The 16,428-nt window shown below is 54.9% G+C and overlaps 1 protein-coding gene across 2 annotated transcripts; it reads right to left on the bottom strand.

Moving 5' to 3' along the window:
* Positions 1 to 6,529: 6,529 nt before the first annotated feature.
* Positions 6,530 to 12,892, bottom strand: CTDSP1 (CTD small phosphatase 1). Of its 2 annotated transcripts, none has more exons than XM_049888156.1 (7): positions 12,723 to 12,892; positions 11,118 to 11,266; positions 10,592 to 10,696; positions 10,415 to 10,471; positions 9,698 to 9,790; positions 9,426 to 9,611; positions 6,530 to 8,904 (listed from the first exon to the last, which is right to left on the bottom strand). In XM_049888156.1, exons 1-7 carry the CDS (start codon positions 12,787 to 12,789, stop codon positions 8,776 to 8,778), a joined length of 786 nt encoding a protein of 261 aa, XP_049744113.1. In that variant the 5' UTR covers positions 12,790 to 12,892; the 3' UTR covers positions 6,530 to 8,775. The 2 variants fall into 2 exon arrangements, with proteins under 2 accessions (XP_049744113.1, XP_049744114.1); XM_049888157.1 differs by having other exon boundaries at positions 10,592 to 10,693.
* Between the last annotated feature and the right edge of the window lie 3,536 nt (positions 12,893 to 16,428).

Raw genomic sequence — 16,428 nt, 5'->3', positions numbered from 1 at the left:
TTCCTGAAGCCAACTCTTCAAGACAAAGATTAGACTGGACTATAAGACACAAAATGATAACTCGTGAAGCGTGTGCTTCTTCTGCGTGGAGGTGAGATCAGAAAGCAGAAAGGTAAAGGAGCTGGTTGAATGGACACAGGAAATCCGGGGTGGAAAGGAGGAGTGTGCTGACATATTACAGGGATAGCAACTAGGGTAACATAACAACGTGTGTATAAATTTTTGTATGAGAAACTAACCTGAGCTGTAAACTTTCATTTAAATCATAATAAAAGAGAAAAAGGAAAGAAAGAAAAGGCCAAAATAATGTCAGAATTCAAAGGGCAGCTTGAAAAGGCCAAGTATTATAGTGAAATGTGCAAAGAACTGGAGTTATAAAACCAAAAGGGAAGAACACACTCAGCATTTCTCAAGCTGAAAGAACTGAAGAAAAAAATTCAAGCCTCAAGTTGCAATATTGAAGTATTCTATGGGCAAAATGGAGCCCTGGTGGTGTAGTGGTTAAGAGCTTGGCTGCTAACCAAAAAGGTCGGGAGTTCAAATCCACCAGCCGCTACTTGGAAACACTGTGGGGCGATTCTACTCTGTTCAATAGGGTGGCTATGAGTCAGAATCAACTTGATGGCAACATGTTTTTGTGTGTGTGTTTTTTGGCATGGGGAAAATATCGAACAATGCAGCAATCATCAAAAGAAGATGGAAGGAATACATAAAGTCACTGTACCAAAAGAACTGGTCGATGTTCAAATATTTCTGGAGGTAGCATGTGATAGTACTGAAGTAAGAAGTCCAAGCTCCACTGAAGGCATCGGCGAAAAACAAGGCTCCTGGAATTGATGGAATATCAACTCTCTTAGTTATCTAGTGCTGCTATAACAGAAATACCACAAGTGGATGGCTTTAACAAGAGAAATTTATTTCTTCACAGTAAAGCCGGCTAAAAGTCCAAATTCTGGGTGTCAACTCGAGGGAATGGCTGTTTCTCCCTGTCAGCTCTGGAGGAAGGTCCTTGTCTTCAATCTTACCCTGGTCAAGGAGCTTCTCAGGCACAGGAACCCTGGGTCCAAAGGACGCGCTCTGCTCCTGGTGTTGCTTTCTTGGTGGTATGAAGTTCCCAACTCTCTGCTTGCTTCCCTGTCCTTTTATCTCTTGAGAGATAAAAGGTGGTGCAGGCCACATCCCAGGGAAACTTCCTTTACATTGGGTCAGAGAGGTGACCTGAGTAAGGGTGGTGTTACAATCCCACCCTAATCCTCTTAACATAAAATTACAATCACAAAATGGAGGGCAATGACACAATACCAGGAATCATGGCCTAACCAAGTTGATACACACATTTTTGGGGGGACATAATTCAATCCATGACACCAACCGAGATATTTCAATAAACAGATAAAACACTGGAAGTGCTCATTTGTCTATGCCAAGAAATTTAGAAGACAGCTACCTGACCAACCGGCTGGAAGAGATCCATATTTGTGCCCTTTCCAGAGAAAGCTGATCCAACAGAATGTGGAAATTATCAAACAATACCATTAATATCACATGCAAGTAAAATTTTTCTGAAGATCATTCAAAAACAGTTGCAGTAGTACATTGACAGGGAACTGACAGAGACTCAAGCCGGATTCAGAAGAGGATGTAGAGCAAGGAATATCATTGCTGATGTCAGATGGTTCTTGGCTGAAAGCAGGGAATACCAGAAAGATGTTTACCTGTGTTTTATTGACATGGATCATAACAAATTACAGATAGCATTGCAAAGAATGGGAATTCCAGAATACTTAATTGTTCTCATGAGGGACCCGTACATAGACCAAGAGGCAGTCATTGGAACAGAACGAGGGGATAATGTGTGGTTTAAAATTAGGAAAGGTGTGTGTCAGGGTTGTATCCTTTCACCACACTTAATCTGTATGCTGAGCAAATAATCAGAGAAGCTGAGCTATATAAAGAAGAATGGGCATCAGGATGGAAGAAAAACTCATTAACAAACTGGCAACAGGTTTGTTAATAGACATAACACAACCTTGCTCACTAAAGACGAAGAGCACTCAAGGCACTTAAAGATGAAGATCAAAGACTACAGCCTTCAGTATGAATCACACCTCAACATAAAGAAAACAAAAACCCTCACAGCTGGACCAATAGCCAACATCATGATAAATGGAGAAAAGATTGAAGTTGTCAAGGATTTCATTTTACTTGGATCCATAATCAACACCCATGGAAGGAGCAGTCAAGAAATCAAATGACCTATTGTATTGGGCAAATCTGCTGCAAAAAACCTCTCTAAAGTGTTTAAAAAAAAACAGCAAAGATGTCACTTTGAGGACTAAGATACTCCTGGCCCAAGCCATGGTACAATGAATAAGAAAGACCAAGGAAGAATTAATGCCTTTGAATTATGGCGTGGGCAAATACTGAATATACCATGTACTGCCAGAAGAACGAACAAATTTGTCTTGTAAGAAGTACAGCCAGAATGCTTCTTAGAAGCAAGGATGGTGTGACTTCATCTCACGTACTTTGGGCATGTTATCAGGAGGGCCAGTCCCTGGAGAAGGACATCATGCTTCATAAAGTAGAGGGTCATCGAAAGAGAGGAAGAGCCTCAATGAGATGAACTGACACAATGGCTGCAACGATTGCGAGGACGGTGCAAGGCTGGGCAGTGTTTTCCTTCTGTTGTACACAGGGTCGCTATGAGCTGGAACGGACTTGACGGCACCTAACAACAACATACAAAGTTATATGTATATACATTTTATCTACAGGATAAATTCTTAAAAGCGGAATTACTTCCCAATGAGAGCAAAGATGGTGAATGTGGAGATCAAAGAAGAAAAAGAACAGAATACTCAAAGGCATAATTGATGAAAATATTCTTCAGTTGAAATAAATAAAGTTGGCAGATTGAAAGAAAAAAATGTGGTGCTGTTACTTGATGAACGAGTGTATTTAATAAATGTTTTTTGATAGAAATTTTCAAATCACTCTCCAGAGATGTACACCAGCTTTCATTCCTGACAGCAGTGTTGCCGCGGGTGCCTGTTCCCCTATATTCTCTGCTGTGTATGTGTGTGTGTGTGTAACAATCAAGTAGTGAATATCTGCCCCGTGCCAGCCTCGGTTAGAGACGTTTTCACAGCTGACATCTCCAAAGCCAGAAGTCATATAGCCTTCCTCCCTCTCCTTCACTCCCTACCCCCCAGGGCCAACCAGCCACCACTTCCTCCCAATGTTATCTCCTATCTCACATCCATCCTTTCTTCCTTTTGCGGTTTTCACTCTGCCTCTACCGCAGTTCAGCCTCATCTTCCATCTTCAGGATCTTGGCTGTGGTCTTCCAATTGAGTCTTACGACCCTTTACCACTGATTTAGCTTCCCATGTGCAGCTGCCAGGTATGAGCACACCCCTCTCCTGCTCAGCATCCCTCAGTGCAGCCCATTCCCTGGAACAAAAAGGCTACTCCCTTGATCTGGCTATAGATAGGATAGATAGCTGCTGTTGAGTGGACGCCAACTCATAATGACCTGTGAATACATCCAGGAATGGATTATCCACAGGCAAGATAAGCATGGTGCTTACCTTGGTTACCAGATAATCAGTTGTTGTCAGGTGCTGTCAAGTCAGTTCTGACTCATAGCAACCCATGTACAACAGAACAAAACACTGCCTGGTCCCACACCTTCCTCATGATCGTTGTTATGCTTAAGCCCATTGTTGCTGCCACTGTGTCAACCCATCTCATTGAGGGTCTTCCTCTCCTTCGATGGCCCTCCACTTTACCAAGAATGATGTCCTTTTCCAGGGACTGGTCCCTCCTGATAACATGTCCAAAGTATGTGAGACAAAATCTAGCCATCCTTGCTTCTTTTGGCAGTCCATGGTATAGTCAGCATTCTTTACCAACACCATAACTCAAACGCGTCAATTCAGATCATCTATAGTGAACAATTTCACATTTTTCACCACATCAAAGTTTCTGCTTCTAGATATGGCTGGCATCTCTCTCCCAACCCCACAGCACCTTCCTACAGAAACAAAACCCCTTTTCAAACTTACGATCCCTCACAGGGGCGGATGACCCAGTACTAATCTGCTTAGTGAACAGTTTCACATGAGTTTCCCTACTCTTTGACCCATGTGACATTGTTGACTACTGACGATCTAGAGATCTAGATAATTCGGCCCTGTGTATAACAGGATAAAACATTTCCCCATCTGAACCATCCTCACGCTCCCAAGCATGTTTGAGTCCATTATTGTGGTTATTGTGCCAATCCATCTCACTGAGGATCTCCCTTGCCCTCACTGACCCTGGGCTTCACCAGACACGATGTCTTCCTCCAGCGACTGATCTCTCCTAATAATACAACCCAAGCAAGGGAGTTGAACAATATTTTGCTATGATCCATAAGCCTTTTTAAAAAAAATTATTATAATTTTTTGTGAAAATATACACAGCAAAGGATATACCACTTCAACAAATTCTACACATACAATTCAGTGACATTTACATTCTTCTTCAAATTATGTAACCATTCTCGCTATCCTTTTCCAAATTATTCCACCACTCACCATTAAGGTAAAGTCACCGACCCCTAATCATTTCATCTAATCTTTTGAGATGCTGTTATCAATTTGATCCCACATAGACAGACCTTTGAGAGAGCACAAAGCTCAAGGCAGACATAAATTAAGCTAAACTATTGTTTGATCTGTAAGGTTTTCATTGGCTGCTTTTTGGAAGTAGCACACCAGGCCTTTCTTCCTAGTCTGTCTTAGTCTGGAAGCTTCACTGAATCCTTTCCACCATGTGTGACCCCGCTGGTACTTGAATATCCTTAGCATAGCTTCCAGTATCATAGCAACATGCAAACCACCACAGTACACAAACTGACAGACAAGTGGTGATGGTCTGGTTATAGATCTGAATTATCTGACCCCTCCTGTTTTCTGTAGCCTCATTTCCCACCCTCTTCGCTCCCTTTGTGGTTGCCTCTGAGGCTTTGCTCACAACACTTCCTCTCCTTGTTCAGGCCACCTTCATCTGCATCTCTCTTCTTTTCCAACCTCCTCTGAGCCTCCCCTCTGGCAGAAAGTGTTTCCAATCCCCCTCTCTCACCATTCCAGTCTGAATTACATGTCCTGCTGTTATCCTGTCTGCCTTTCACATCTGGAACTGCACTTCAGGGTTAACATCCCCTGTTCACTTTTCTTTCTCCCACACTAGGGTGTGAGTTCCTTGAGAGAAGACACCACGGTGCAGTTTCGTTGTGTCCCGGTTCCTGGCACCATGCCTGGCATATAGTAAGCACCCGGCACATGACAGATGTGGTTAATTTGAACTCTATGTGGGTGAAGATGTGTAGTTGGTGGTGGAGGGGAAGGGCCGACTGCGGTCTCATTCAAAGTTTGGAGCCCTGACGCCTCCTCTCCATTTCTGGGCCTCTGGGACGCAAATCTGGGGGTAGGAGGGGTTGCATGGAGAGCAGGAAATAGAGCAGGACCCTGAGAAGGTCATGGCCCAGGGAGGGCTGGACATTTACCCTGACAGAAGCTCTCACGGTCGGGCCCAGATGGGAGCTGATGCCAACCTGACTCGAGGGTGCTATGGGCTCCTCTTCCCAGGTGGGTTTCCTGGCTCTTTTCTACCTGGGAAGTTGTGTGTTGTGGCAGGAAGTGAGGTTATCACACCGCAGATTCCCCTCAGGGTGGCCTGAGGGGACAGATGGGCAACTAAGGCCCCAGAGGCTGGCCTGGGGCTGGACTCCCCACGTAAGGTAATGAGGGGTGGGGGAAGTAGGGGAGGTGGTGTTGGGGGTCCAGGAACCAACTATTGAGACAGGTCACCCCTTGCTCCCTGCCTGTGGGTGGCTGGAGGGCGGGCACGACTCCAGAAGCTCCCCACCCCCGCGGGAAGGGAGACTGAGGTAGGCCCTCTTTTTTCCGGCCCCAAGGGTGGGGTTGGGGTCACGTGTGTGTCTGCCCAGCGGGCAGGCGGGGGACGGCCAGAAGCTGGGAGCCCCGGCGTCCGCGAGGACAGAGAGGCCTCTAGTGGCCACAGTGGGAAGCAGGAAAGGAGGGCCTGGGAGGGGCGGGCGGGCACTTCCTGCCAAGGCCCGGGGCTGCGCGGTTTTGCAAAGGAAGTGTTGCCAGGGCAGCAGGGGCGGGAGGCAGGAAGTGGGGTGGAAGCGCCCTCAAGGGTGGGGCCGTTGGGTCCGAAAGGCCGGAGCAGGGGGGCGGGTGAGGTAGGGGGTCCCCGCCCAGCCCCCCATCAGAGGCCTAAGCCTGCCGACCCCTGCCGGTAGGTGGTGCCGTGGCCCCTCGCTCGGCCCTCCCAGCCGGAGGTGGGAGCTCTAACTCTCAGGCCAGCCCACGTCAGCGCTGTTCGAAAGTTCCGTCGTGAGCGAACTCCGCTTCCCCGCAACTCTCCCACGCTCCCCACCTCGCCCTCATGGGGCCTCCCCAGCCCCGCCCTGCTCCCTCGAGGGCAGAAAGCACACCCTCTCCTCGTCTCCAAACACGTCCCAGGGGCCTCCCCAACACAGGCGTCTTCCTTTTACTTTGTACCCCGTGTCATCGAGTCGATTCTGACTCCTAGCCTTTCTACAGGACAGTAGAACGGCCCCCTAGTTTCCAAAGAGTGCCTGGTGGATTGAAACTGCTGACCTTTCGGTTAGCAGCCATAGCACTTAACCACCACGCCCGCAGCGTTTTTGCTTTATAGCTAATATTTATCGAGGGCTCTGTGTCCCAGGATTTAATTAACTCTACAGCGGATTGCTTGTCAGAGTAGATTTCGACTCATTGCGACCCCCTGTGACAGTAGAAATGTCCCTATAGGGTCTTCTTGGCTGTAATCTTGACGGAACCAGGTGCCAGCTCTTTATCCCACAGAGCTGCAGAGTGGGTTTCAACCACCAACCTTCCGCTTAGCATTGGAGCTCGTAACCATTTATACAAGGGGTGTATCTCCATTTTACAGATCAGATCACTGAGGCTAAGCAAGCAGTAGAGCTGGGACCCTCAGATCCACCTCAAAGCTTGTGCCCTGCAATGGTTACACTTGAAAATCCGGGAAAGCTGGGGCTGTCCTCTTGTCCACAGACACCCACCTCAGAGGAAGCCCCTAAAGGGTAGAGATGTATCCCAAGTGTAAGAAACATAACCATCCCCCCCCCAATAATCACAGAGGCAGGATTGGGGGGTCTGGCTTTCTCTTTAGTTCTTGTCACACTGTGGGGCTCTCAGTCAGAGAGAAGGCACTTAAAATGAGTGGATCACCCCGACTCAGCCTCCCATTCTCCCTCCCCCACCAGTTCTCTATGGGGGGAGGGGACACAAGGACATCTCCACTTGCCATCCCCCTTGGCACTGGTATGTGGGTCCCCTTAACCGTAAGGCCCTGGGAGAGACCAAGGCCGTGATCTCCAGATACAACACATAGGGGGAGGGGTTCCAGATATCAGAGAGCCAGAAGGCAGGGTGTCCTGGGGGCAGCCCCCAGCCAGCAGGGGGCGGGGCAGACGGCTGCAGGTGGTGGGTTGGCACAGAGGAAGGCGGCAGCTTGACCAGGCTTCCTGGAGACCCCCCAAACCACATAAGGGTCCTACCTCCTGCAGATCCCCCAAAAGGCACCGGGGAAGTGTGGGGTGGTTGGGGGAGGCACCCGTGAGGTGGTGTAGAGACCTCGCCATTCAGCTGCTGGACCTAGTACAGTGCTGGCACAGGGAAGGTGCGCAATATGTTTTTTCAACGGACAGAGCAAAGGGGGTGTGAGGGACATAGGACAGGCCTGGGGCCCTTAAGCCTAGCTTGTTCCATTCAGAAAATAACAATTTAAAAAATGTAAAAATCCTTTCCCTCCCCCCACCCCAATTTATGGGCCCAGGAAAGGGACAAGGGAGGGGTGTCTGTACCCCGACCCTTCCATCTCCCCTCCCCTAAAAACCTATATACACATATACATATTTATATGGCACCAGACAGGGGTCCTGATAACACCCCCACTCACAGCTGCGGGAGCTGAGCCCCAGGGGGGCCTGGTCACAGGTCTTTAAGGCACATGTGAAGGACGGGGCTTGGGTGATGGCAGGAGCAGCCCTCAACCCTGAAGAAGCTGGACTCTGAGGTCCTTTGAACAGGCTCTGCTCCCTTCATAGATGGTAACAGATCATCCCCCCTCCCAGCAATTGGTGGGGGCAATATCAGTCCCCAGGGAGGCTGTAGGGGAGGGGGTGGGAGCAGTTTCTCCAGTCAGCCCGGATCCCAGTGACCTGTAGGCGGGTCCAGGAAAGAGCAGCTGCCCAGGATGGAGCCCCTGGAAAAGCTGGGCAGGGAAAAGGGGCTCTACACAAGGCACTTGTGTCCACCGTTCCCAGGCTGAAGGCCAAGGCATGGGACAGCAGAAACCCTGCCCCCCAACAAAGCAGTGCCGGAAGAGGCCCAGGAGCCCAATTTGGCAGCAGAGAAACATGGCAGCACAGAGACAAGAAAAAGGGAGCAGTATGCAGAGCCCCCACAGGCCCCCCAAGAAGACGCAGGGGGTTCTAAGGCACTGACACAGGGATCCCAGGGCGCTTTGCCCTCGGTGCCGCCTGCTGCCCCCTCTGCAGCTGGGCCAGGCAGGCGGGGAGGTGCTTGTTCCCCCCTGGCACTGAGTGTGGCAGCCCATGGATTTTCTTAAGGAGCAATGGGCGCCAAGTTCGAGCATGAGGAGGTGTTGGCGTCAGTCAGGGGCAGGTCCTGGCCCCATCCGGCCTCACTAGCTCCCAGGCCTCGGCTGCCTGAGCACTGAGTACACGTCGTCCACACGGCTGAGTTGCTCGAAGAATGGGAGGAGATCGTGGAGCTCCGTGTCACTCATGTTGTCAAACCACGAGGCAACTGGTACCTGGAGAGGTAGGGGTGGGGCAGTGAGGAGGACCAGTGGCCCAGGGTGCAGAATGTCCAGGCCAGCCCTCAGTGCCTACTCTGGTCCTGGAAACCCCACCCCAGAGGGCTGGCTCCCCTCACCCGTGGTTTTCAAACTTTTTTGACAGCAGATTTAGAGCAAAAGAAGTTTATAAAAAATATTTAACCTGACTATGTGCAAAGCACCCCAATGTTTTCTATTCTATTTCATTTCTTAAAAATCCCAATCAAGACCACTCAATTCTGTGGCCCAGTCATAGACCACAACAGACTGTATGGAAGACTGAAACTGCTCCAGTGCCCACCTTGGGTCCAAGCCCTCAGTGGGAGCCCTTTACACTGAAGAGTCATAAACTACAAGCAGCAAAAGCGGGGGAACAAGGATAGTGGACAGACACAGTAAACGGTGGGCCAGGGAGAGGGAGGGGAGAAGGTTCCAGGCCCTGGACACCGCCCAGCTGGGCCCCTTTCTTGGGTCTTGGCCAGTCCACCGGCACTCACGGCGTTGTCTGGGTGGAAGACATAGGAGGCGGGCGAGTTGTCCAGGATGAGCACCCGCCGAAGGTCTCGGCCCAGCCGGCTCAGGTCCTTCACATAGTTCCCCCGGTGGAAGACGCATGACTCACGAAACAGCCGGGCCCGGAAGGCCCCCCACTTGTCCAGGAGGTCGGCTACGGGGTCTGCGTACTGAGGGTAGGGACCAGGGGGGTCATCGTGGGGCCATAGGTGCATTGGGGTTGGGTGGGAGGACCCCTTCGGAGGGCAGGGCTCACCTTGGCGAGGCTGGCAGTGAATAGCACACACTCGAAGAGCTCACCCATTCGCTGCAGGAACTCGTCCACGTGGGGCCGCTTCAGCACATAAACCTGGGGGGTGGGCCAGTGAGGGGACTGCTGGCCACGAGGCCAGGGAGGGCATGGAGGGGGTGGCTGAGGGCTGGGAGGGGAGTGGGTGGGAGAAGGCAGAGGGAGGCTGGTCCCCAGGGCCTGCAGGTTCAACTTGGCCAGCCACTCCAACTGCCCCTGGGACACCATCCACACTCCCAAAAGATCAAAATGAACCTCCAACTCCTAGTTTCCGGCCCTTTCTCAGGGGGAATCACTAATTTCTAATCCCTCAGCCAAATGTAGGGGGCTGGGGGTGGCCCCCTCACCCCAAGGCTGCAAGGCACCGGCCCCCGAGCCAAGTAATGGAGAACAGGCTGGACAGCACACAACCTATCCTGAATTACTTGAACTGGGTCCCGGGCAGGGTGGGGCAAGGGGGCATGGCAAGGGGGGAGGTGAGAAAAAGAACCCCCACTCTGCAAAGCCCAGGAATCCAGCAAGTCCCTGAGGGTCCGTGTTGCCTTGAACAAGTCTCACACCTTCTAAGCCTCTGGTATTTTGGGATCTATCAAAGTCCCATCCCAGGGCTCTCAGAATGGGTGGGAGGAGCCTGGGGTCTAGACGACCAAGCCTAACCCACCCTCCTCCTCCACTGCCCCTCACCTGGTGGACCACTCCATCAATCTCCACAGGGATGATGAAGTCAGCGTTGTTCACTGGCTGTGGGGGAAAAGAGGCTGCAGCTGGGCCAGGAGCCCCATGCAGTCAGGACCCAGACTAGGCTCCCCTCCCAGGCCAGGGCAAAGACCCTGGGGCTGAGGGCTGCTGGGCATGGCCCACCTTGAAGGAGCTGTGCACCAGGGTCTCGTCCAGGTCGATGACCACACAGATCTTGTCTGAGTCCTGAGCCTTGGCCTCGGGGAGCAGGTACTGGACTGGGGTCTGCTGTGGGAGGCGCAGGGCTGGCTCGGGAACCCCTCAAAAGCCCCAGTCATTGCTTCATCGTTCTTCCCTCCCCCACTCCTATTCCCAAAGAGCCACAGGGACAGTGGGGAGAGACCATCTCCTCCCCAGCTTTGCTCCTACCAACCCTGAGATCTGGGGTGTGGTGCCTGGGCCTCACTTCCCACCTGTAAAACCAAGGTAAAAGGAAGCTTCCATGGATGGAGGAAATTCAGGTGTTCCCTAGCTGAGGCACCCTGAACAGTCTTGAGACCAACAAAGTCAGTTTTGGAGTGGTAGGTAGACTCCCACCTCCCATTCTCCCTCTAGGTTATTGCTCAGGGCGTCCAGGTGGAGCCTAAAATGCATGGTCAGGAGCCTTAAGCCTGGCTGAGCCCAGATGCCCCATGCAGCCTCCACGCACCTTGGGGACAGCGCCATTCTCCTCCACCAGCAGGGGTGCCCCGCTGTGGGCAGGCAGGGCCTCGGCATCATCGCGGCACACGCAGCAGAAGAGCGAGTGGAGGATGCCCCGGCCACGGGGCTTCTGGGAAGCCGTTGACTTCTTGTCACCTGAAGCAAGGAGGCCCAAGGTGGGGGCAAGCACACTGGCCTGCAAAGGTGTGTCTAGGTGCCCAGGTACTAACCCCTGAGCTGGCAGGACCTGGCCTCTGCCTTTTATCAAGGGAGACACACTAAGGTGCGGAGGGCCTGCGATGGGTGCCAGGCCCCACCCGAAATGCCCAAGCCAGGGGCCCCACCAGTATTTGCTCCAGGCCACCCCATGGGCCCCCATGCTTAGATCTGCACAAATGTATCCACATTAGGGAGTAGGTTGTCCAAAAAAGAACTCAGGTGGGTGCTTTCTTTTTTCCTTACAATCTCTATCCCTGCTCGGGTGAAATACTGCTTAAGGAGCAGACCCACTGGGGACATCTGCCACCCAGACCACCTTACCTGAGCCACCCCTGCTCAGGAGGCTCCCTGCCAAGGAGGGCCAGAACCTGGGACCTGTCGCCCACTCCCGCCTTCCCCTCATTTTCTCCACTTCTCCGTGGGTCCAAAGTCCTCACTGAGGCTGGGCCCAGTGGCAGAGGGCGGGGGCACAACACTGTAGTCCTGCAGCTAGGAGCCAGAGTGTCCCCGGGGCCATCTATCAGCCCCACCTTCTCTGCCTCCGCCCGACCTAGACCTCCAACCTGGAGTGGCTGATTGACAGATCCACCCTCCGCCCGCCCCTCCACCTCGGCCCCCAGTCCCGGGGTGGAGCTGGGTTCAGGCCGGAGAACACACTGGGGGGTGCTTCCAAGACCCTCACGTCAATACCGGGACAGGGACGGGCAGAGACTCCACGCTGGGCCAGCCAGCCCCCGGGGTCCAAGTCCGTGTATGTGTGCACAGGTCGTGCACCCGCGGGCCTGCAGCTGGGACACCGCGTGCCTGGCGCAGTGCACGGCTCCCCCAGGGGCGACTGGCGGCCCTTGGAAGTACTGCTCCTCAGAGGAGTTCGGCGTCCCCACGCGAGATACGGAAGTTTGTGGGGAGCACGACTGCGTATTGGCGGGAGATCCTTCTAACCCTCCTCAGCCCGCTGTCACCTCTGCGCCCCCTCCCCCGACCCAACCGCGGCCCAGAGGGGGCGGAGTCTCGGCGGGTGGCCTGAAGGCGCCCTCTTCAACCCCCCATCACCCAGCCCCATTGGCGCCAATGTGTGTGTGTGGGGGGGGCCCACGCTGCGGGGGAGGGGCGGGCTGGACGCCCGGGTACCCTGCTCCGCCAGCACGGGAGACCCCAAGGAGCTCTCTCTCACTACCCTGCCTCAGTTTCCCCATGTCGGGAAAATGCAAACGCCCAAAAGGCGCTAAGCCCCGCCCCACGTCTCTAAGCCTTAGCAAGTTCGAACTCCCTCCTCGCCCCTCCGGGCTGGGAGCTTCCGGACGGGAGCTCCCAGCCCGGCCGAGGTGGTCCTGGCCCCCTCCCCTTCTCTCTTGCGGCGCCCGGCTCCGGCCCCCGCCCGCGGCCCCTGTACCTTTGCCCCGTACCGGGCCCCGCGCCTCCTCCTTGCTGATCTGAGTAATGACTGCCGAGCTGTCCATGGGGCCGGGCGCGCTCCGCTCCGGCCGGACTGTGGCTCGGGCGCCCGGCCTCCCCCCCGGCTCGGGCCGGAATCGGGGCGCGGGGGGGAGGGGAGGGGTGGGAGGGAGGGATCCCCGCGAGCTTCTGAGGGGAGGGGAGCCAGGCTCAAGGGGGAGGGGGAGGGAGGGGGTGCGGAGGAAACTTTGTTACAACATGGAGTTTCCTCCCCGCGAGGCGGATGCAAACATGGAACCCGGGCGCCGTTTCAAGGCTCCCCCTTAAAAGGGCAACGGCTTCGGCGGGACCTGGACTAGGCCACCGCTTTCATCACTTCTGGGGCCGACGCGGCTCCGCGAGCGAGGAGGCGGGCCCGACCAGGTTCCTGCCGCGCTCCAGGGGGCGTCGCCTCCCTTCCCGCTGCCCGCCCGCGGGGCCGAGCCTCTGCGGCTGCGTGGCAGGGCCAGCGCCCGGCCCACCGTTACAGGCCGCCAAGCGTCCGGAGCCAGGGACCGCCCCGCCTGCAGCGCCCACGCCCAGGAGGGCGGTACGGCCCCACCTTTGCGCATTCCGAGGGCCCGGGACCAGCCGCTTTCCAGTTTCTTCAAAGGGGAAACCGGGATAGTGTAATCTCGTCTGCGAAATGGGTCTTCTCACCAGTCTGAAGATCTAAATTGTGAGCACACGCAGGCTCTTTGCTAGCTCCAAACAGAATACTGCTCTTAACCAGACTGTGACCCTCAACCCCACTGCAATCTTCGTGCGAGGTGACCAGGGTCTGTAGGGCGGAGCAATTCCAGGCCCCTGCCCCAGGTTGTCTCTAGTCAACTTCTCGTTCTGGCGCTCCGCACGCCCAACCCTCGCGCCAACGCCCACCACTTCGCGTTCCCCTGAGCAGGAGCCGAACGCCTTGCTACCTCAGGTCCCTCGTGCGCGCTGTTCTGTTCGCCTTGAGTTCCTTCTGCTACGCCGAACCAAATCCCATTGACGTCGATGAAATGTCGCCTTGTCCAAGCGGCCATCCCAGGTCCCGCTCCCCACCCCACCCCCCGCATGTTGGCCCTCTGTGATTATGGGGGGCAGGATGTCTGCTGGAACGTTTCTGTTCCCAGTGGCCCAGCACAGTGGGAGCTCCATCCATTCTGGCCCATGCCCTGCCGTGGGGCCTCAGGCGTCAACCGCTTGACTGAGGATTTTAGATACTCCGTGCCCCTCGCCCGGAGTATGAGGGAAACATATCCCGACCTGCGTGGAGCCTGCGTTTCCACGCGGATCCTTCACACGGGAAGCTCCCGCGCTTTGCGCTGCGAAGTCTCAGGGATTTGTTTAAGAAGTGCCTTTCTTTCATCATTACTATTCGGTGTTCATTATTTAAAAAATAATCCTGATGCAGAGCCTTAACAAACACTCCCGGCTTTTCCTTCCTCGCCCGCACGCCTGCGTGCGCGGCGGGGTGGGGCGGGGCGGGCGCGTTCTGTCCCGTCCGCGGCCGGAGCTAGCGCGGCGCACTTCTGCCAGGCCAGCAAGAGAGCCCACCGTCCGCGCCCTGCGACGCGGGAAGTGTGTGGGGCTGGGACTCCCAGGCGGGGCTCCTCCGACTGCAAGCCTCCGGCGTTACGGCGCCATCATTGCGCTTCATCAGATACTACTCGCTACTGTGCAGCTAGCCCTGCGGCGGGAATCCCCCCGCGCCCCATTCCTGTTTGTGCGGGGGTGGGGGGCGGAGGCTGGGCGCCCGGGCCACGGTCCTGCCCGAGCACAGCGCGCCGGGACCCATGGACAGCTCGGCCTTCCTCTCCCCTATTATCTCACGGACTTTTCAGAACGACCCCCTCCTGATCCCATTTTACAGATAAAGAAACTGAGCGCGGAGGTGTGGCTGTCCCAAGCCCGCCCCCGAGGGGCAGAGTCCCCTCCCTCTCCGGCTGGCCCCGGGGCGGGGCCCCAACTTTATCTCCTGACGCCCCGACCGCACTGACCCCAAAAGGAATGTGTATCCAAAGGCGTAGTGATCCCCTGGCCTCGTTTCTGGCCTGAGCTAGCTTTCCTCTCGGAGGCCTCCTCTCAGTCTGTGAAGCTGGCTGGAACCTGGCCGGCGGTCCTTGGAGGATCAGAGGACCTGACGCTGATAGGGCGTGGAGCGGGGTCCGGCCGCTGCTCCCCTCCCCCGCCTCCCAAACGGAGCCACCTTGAGCTCACAGAATTCCTCATCTCCTGCCCCCAAAACATCCCTGTTGTCACCTCCAAGCTTTTGCTGGTGTGAGCCGCTCACCCTGGGAGACCTCCCCCCCAAGGCTAGGCGGAGGTGCATTTTAGGTCTGGGGTCCTTGAGTTATCTCCCTTCTCAGGCTCGGGTAGGGTGGTTACCGACGTGAGTCAGGAGGGTCCCTGCAGCCCAGGGTCGCGGGGGGGGGTCTTGTGGGGACAGAGGAGCTGGTGGAGAGGGACAGTTCTTTGGGTTTCCACGCTGAGTCCTCTGGGGTCCACACCCAGAAGCTGGGGGTCGCTTTATCTACACAATTTCTTTGAATCTGATAGATTTGCACTCCCAGAAGGAGCAAGTCACGGGGACTGTGAGTCAGGAAACCCTAGGTGCCAGGCCCCATATGGCTACTGTGGACAACTGTCTTTTCCACCCAGCACCTCAGCTTCCCCATCTGCCAAATGAGGTTGGTAAGAACACAATCTCAGAGGAAGAGCAGGGGAGTGTTTAGAAAGGCAGGGAGCCCTGGCAGAAGTATCAGGGTGCCAAGGCCACTCCCAGCCTGAGGGGCTGAATGGAGCATCAGGAAGGGAAACTGAGGAACCTCAGCCTGGGAGCTGGGAGGACCAGAGCTACTATAGGGGTGGGGCAGCCCCTTGTGGGGCTTCTCGGTACAGAATGAATGACCTTGGCCTGCCCTCAGCACTAACTCCCTCGCCCCTCAGCTAGCCCTCTGGTCCTCTCCCCATCTCCTCTGCTCCGAGTTCTGAGTCTTAGGCTTAACCAGTCTATGACCAGCCTGCCTTTATGGGGCCCTTATAACCTGGGACCCTACTTCCCAGCATACAAGATCTAAGAAATCTCCAGGTTTCTTGTCTGTACCCTTTTGCACACCAGATCCCATTCCTAGCAGCCTTGGCACCAACCACCCCCCAACCCGCTTTCCTATTCAGCTTTCAAAATCCTACCCAGAAGCTACCTTCCCAAACTCTTCTCAGCTGTGCCTTCTACACCCTTGTGCCTCGGTCCCATCCCACTTTACAGAGCTTTGTTGTTGCTGTCTTTGTTCACTTAGCGGTCTCCCCACTGGAGTGTGAACTCCGTGAAAGCGGCCATAGACTTTACTTCAGGACGTTCTCTCTCTCCTCAACGTCTAGTACGGGGCGGGTCTGGCACCCACGGCTGGCCCCCAATTTATGCTTAGTGAAGTGACCGAGAGGTATGCAGTGTGTACAGCTGGGGCACCTCCAGGGAGCTGGAGAGGGATCTGGGAGATGCCTTCCTCCACTAACCGCCCCCCCATCTATCCCTTCCGTCAGCGCGCGTAGGCCCCATCTTCTGCAGGGCCACGTCCGGAGAACGAGGGTGGGCGACCGTTTTGCCCAGAAGCCCGGGCCCTCTCTACCGCCGCTGCCGTGTGTGAGACAAACTAGTTCTATCCCTTCCCTCCACGCGGGCC

The sequence above is a fragment of the Elephas maximus genome, chromosome 6, assembly GCF_024166365.1.
Source record: "Elephas maximus indicus isolate mEleMax1 chromosome 6, mEleMax1 primary haplotype, whole genome shotgun sequence".
NCBI lineage: Eukaryota > Metazoa > Chordata > Mammalia > Proboscidea > Elephantidae > Elephas > Elephas maximus.
Note: the sequence above shows the minus strand (reverse complement) of the source record. Positions and strands in the feature narration are given on the sequence as shown.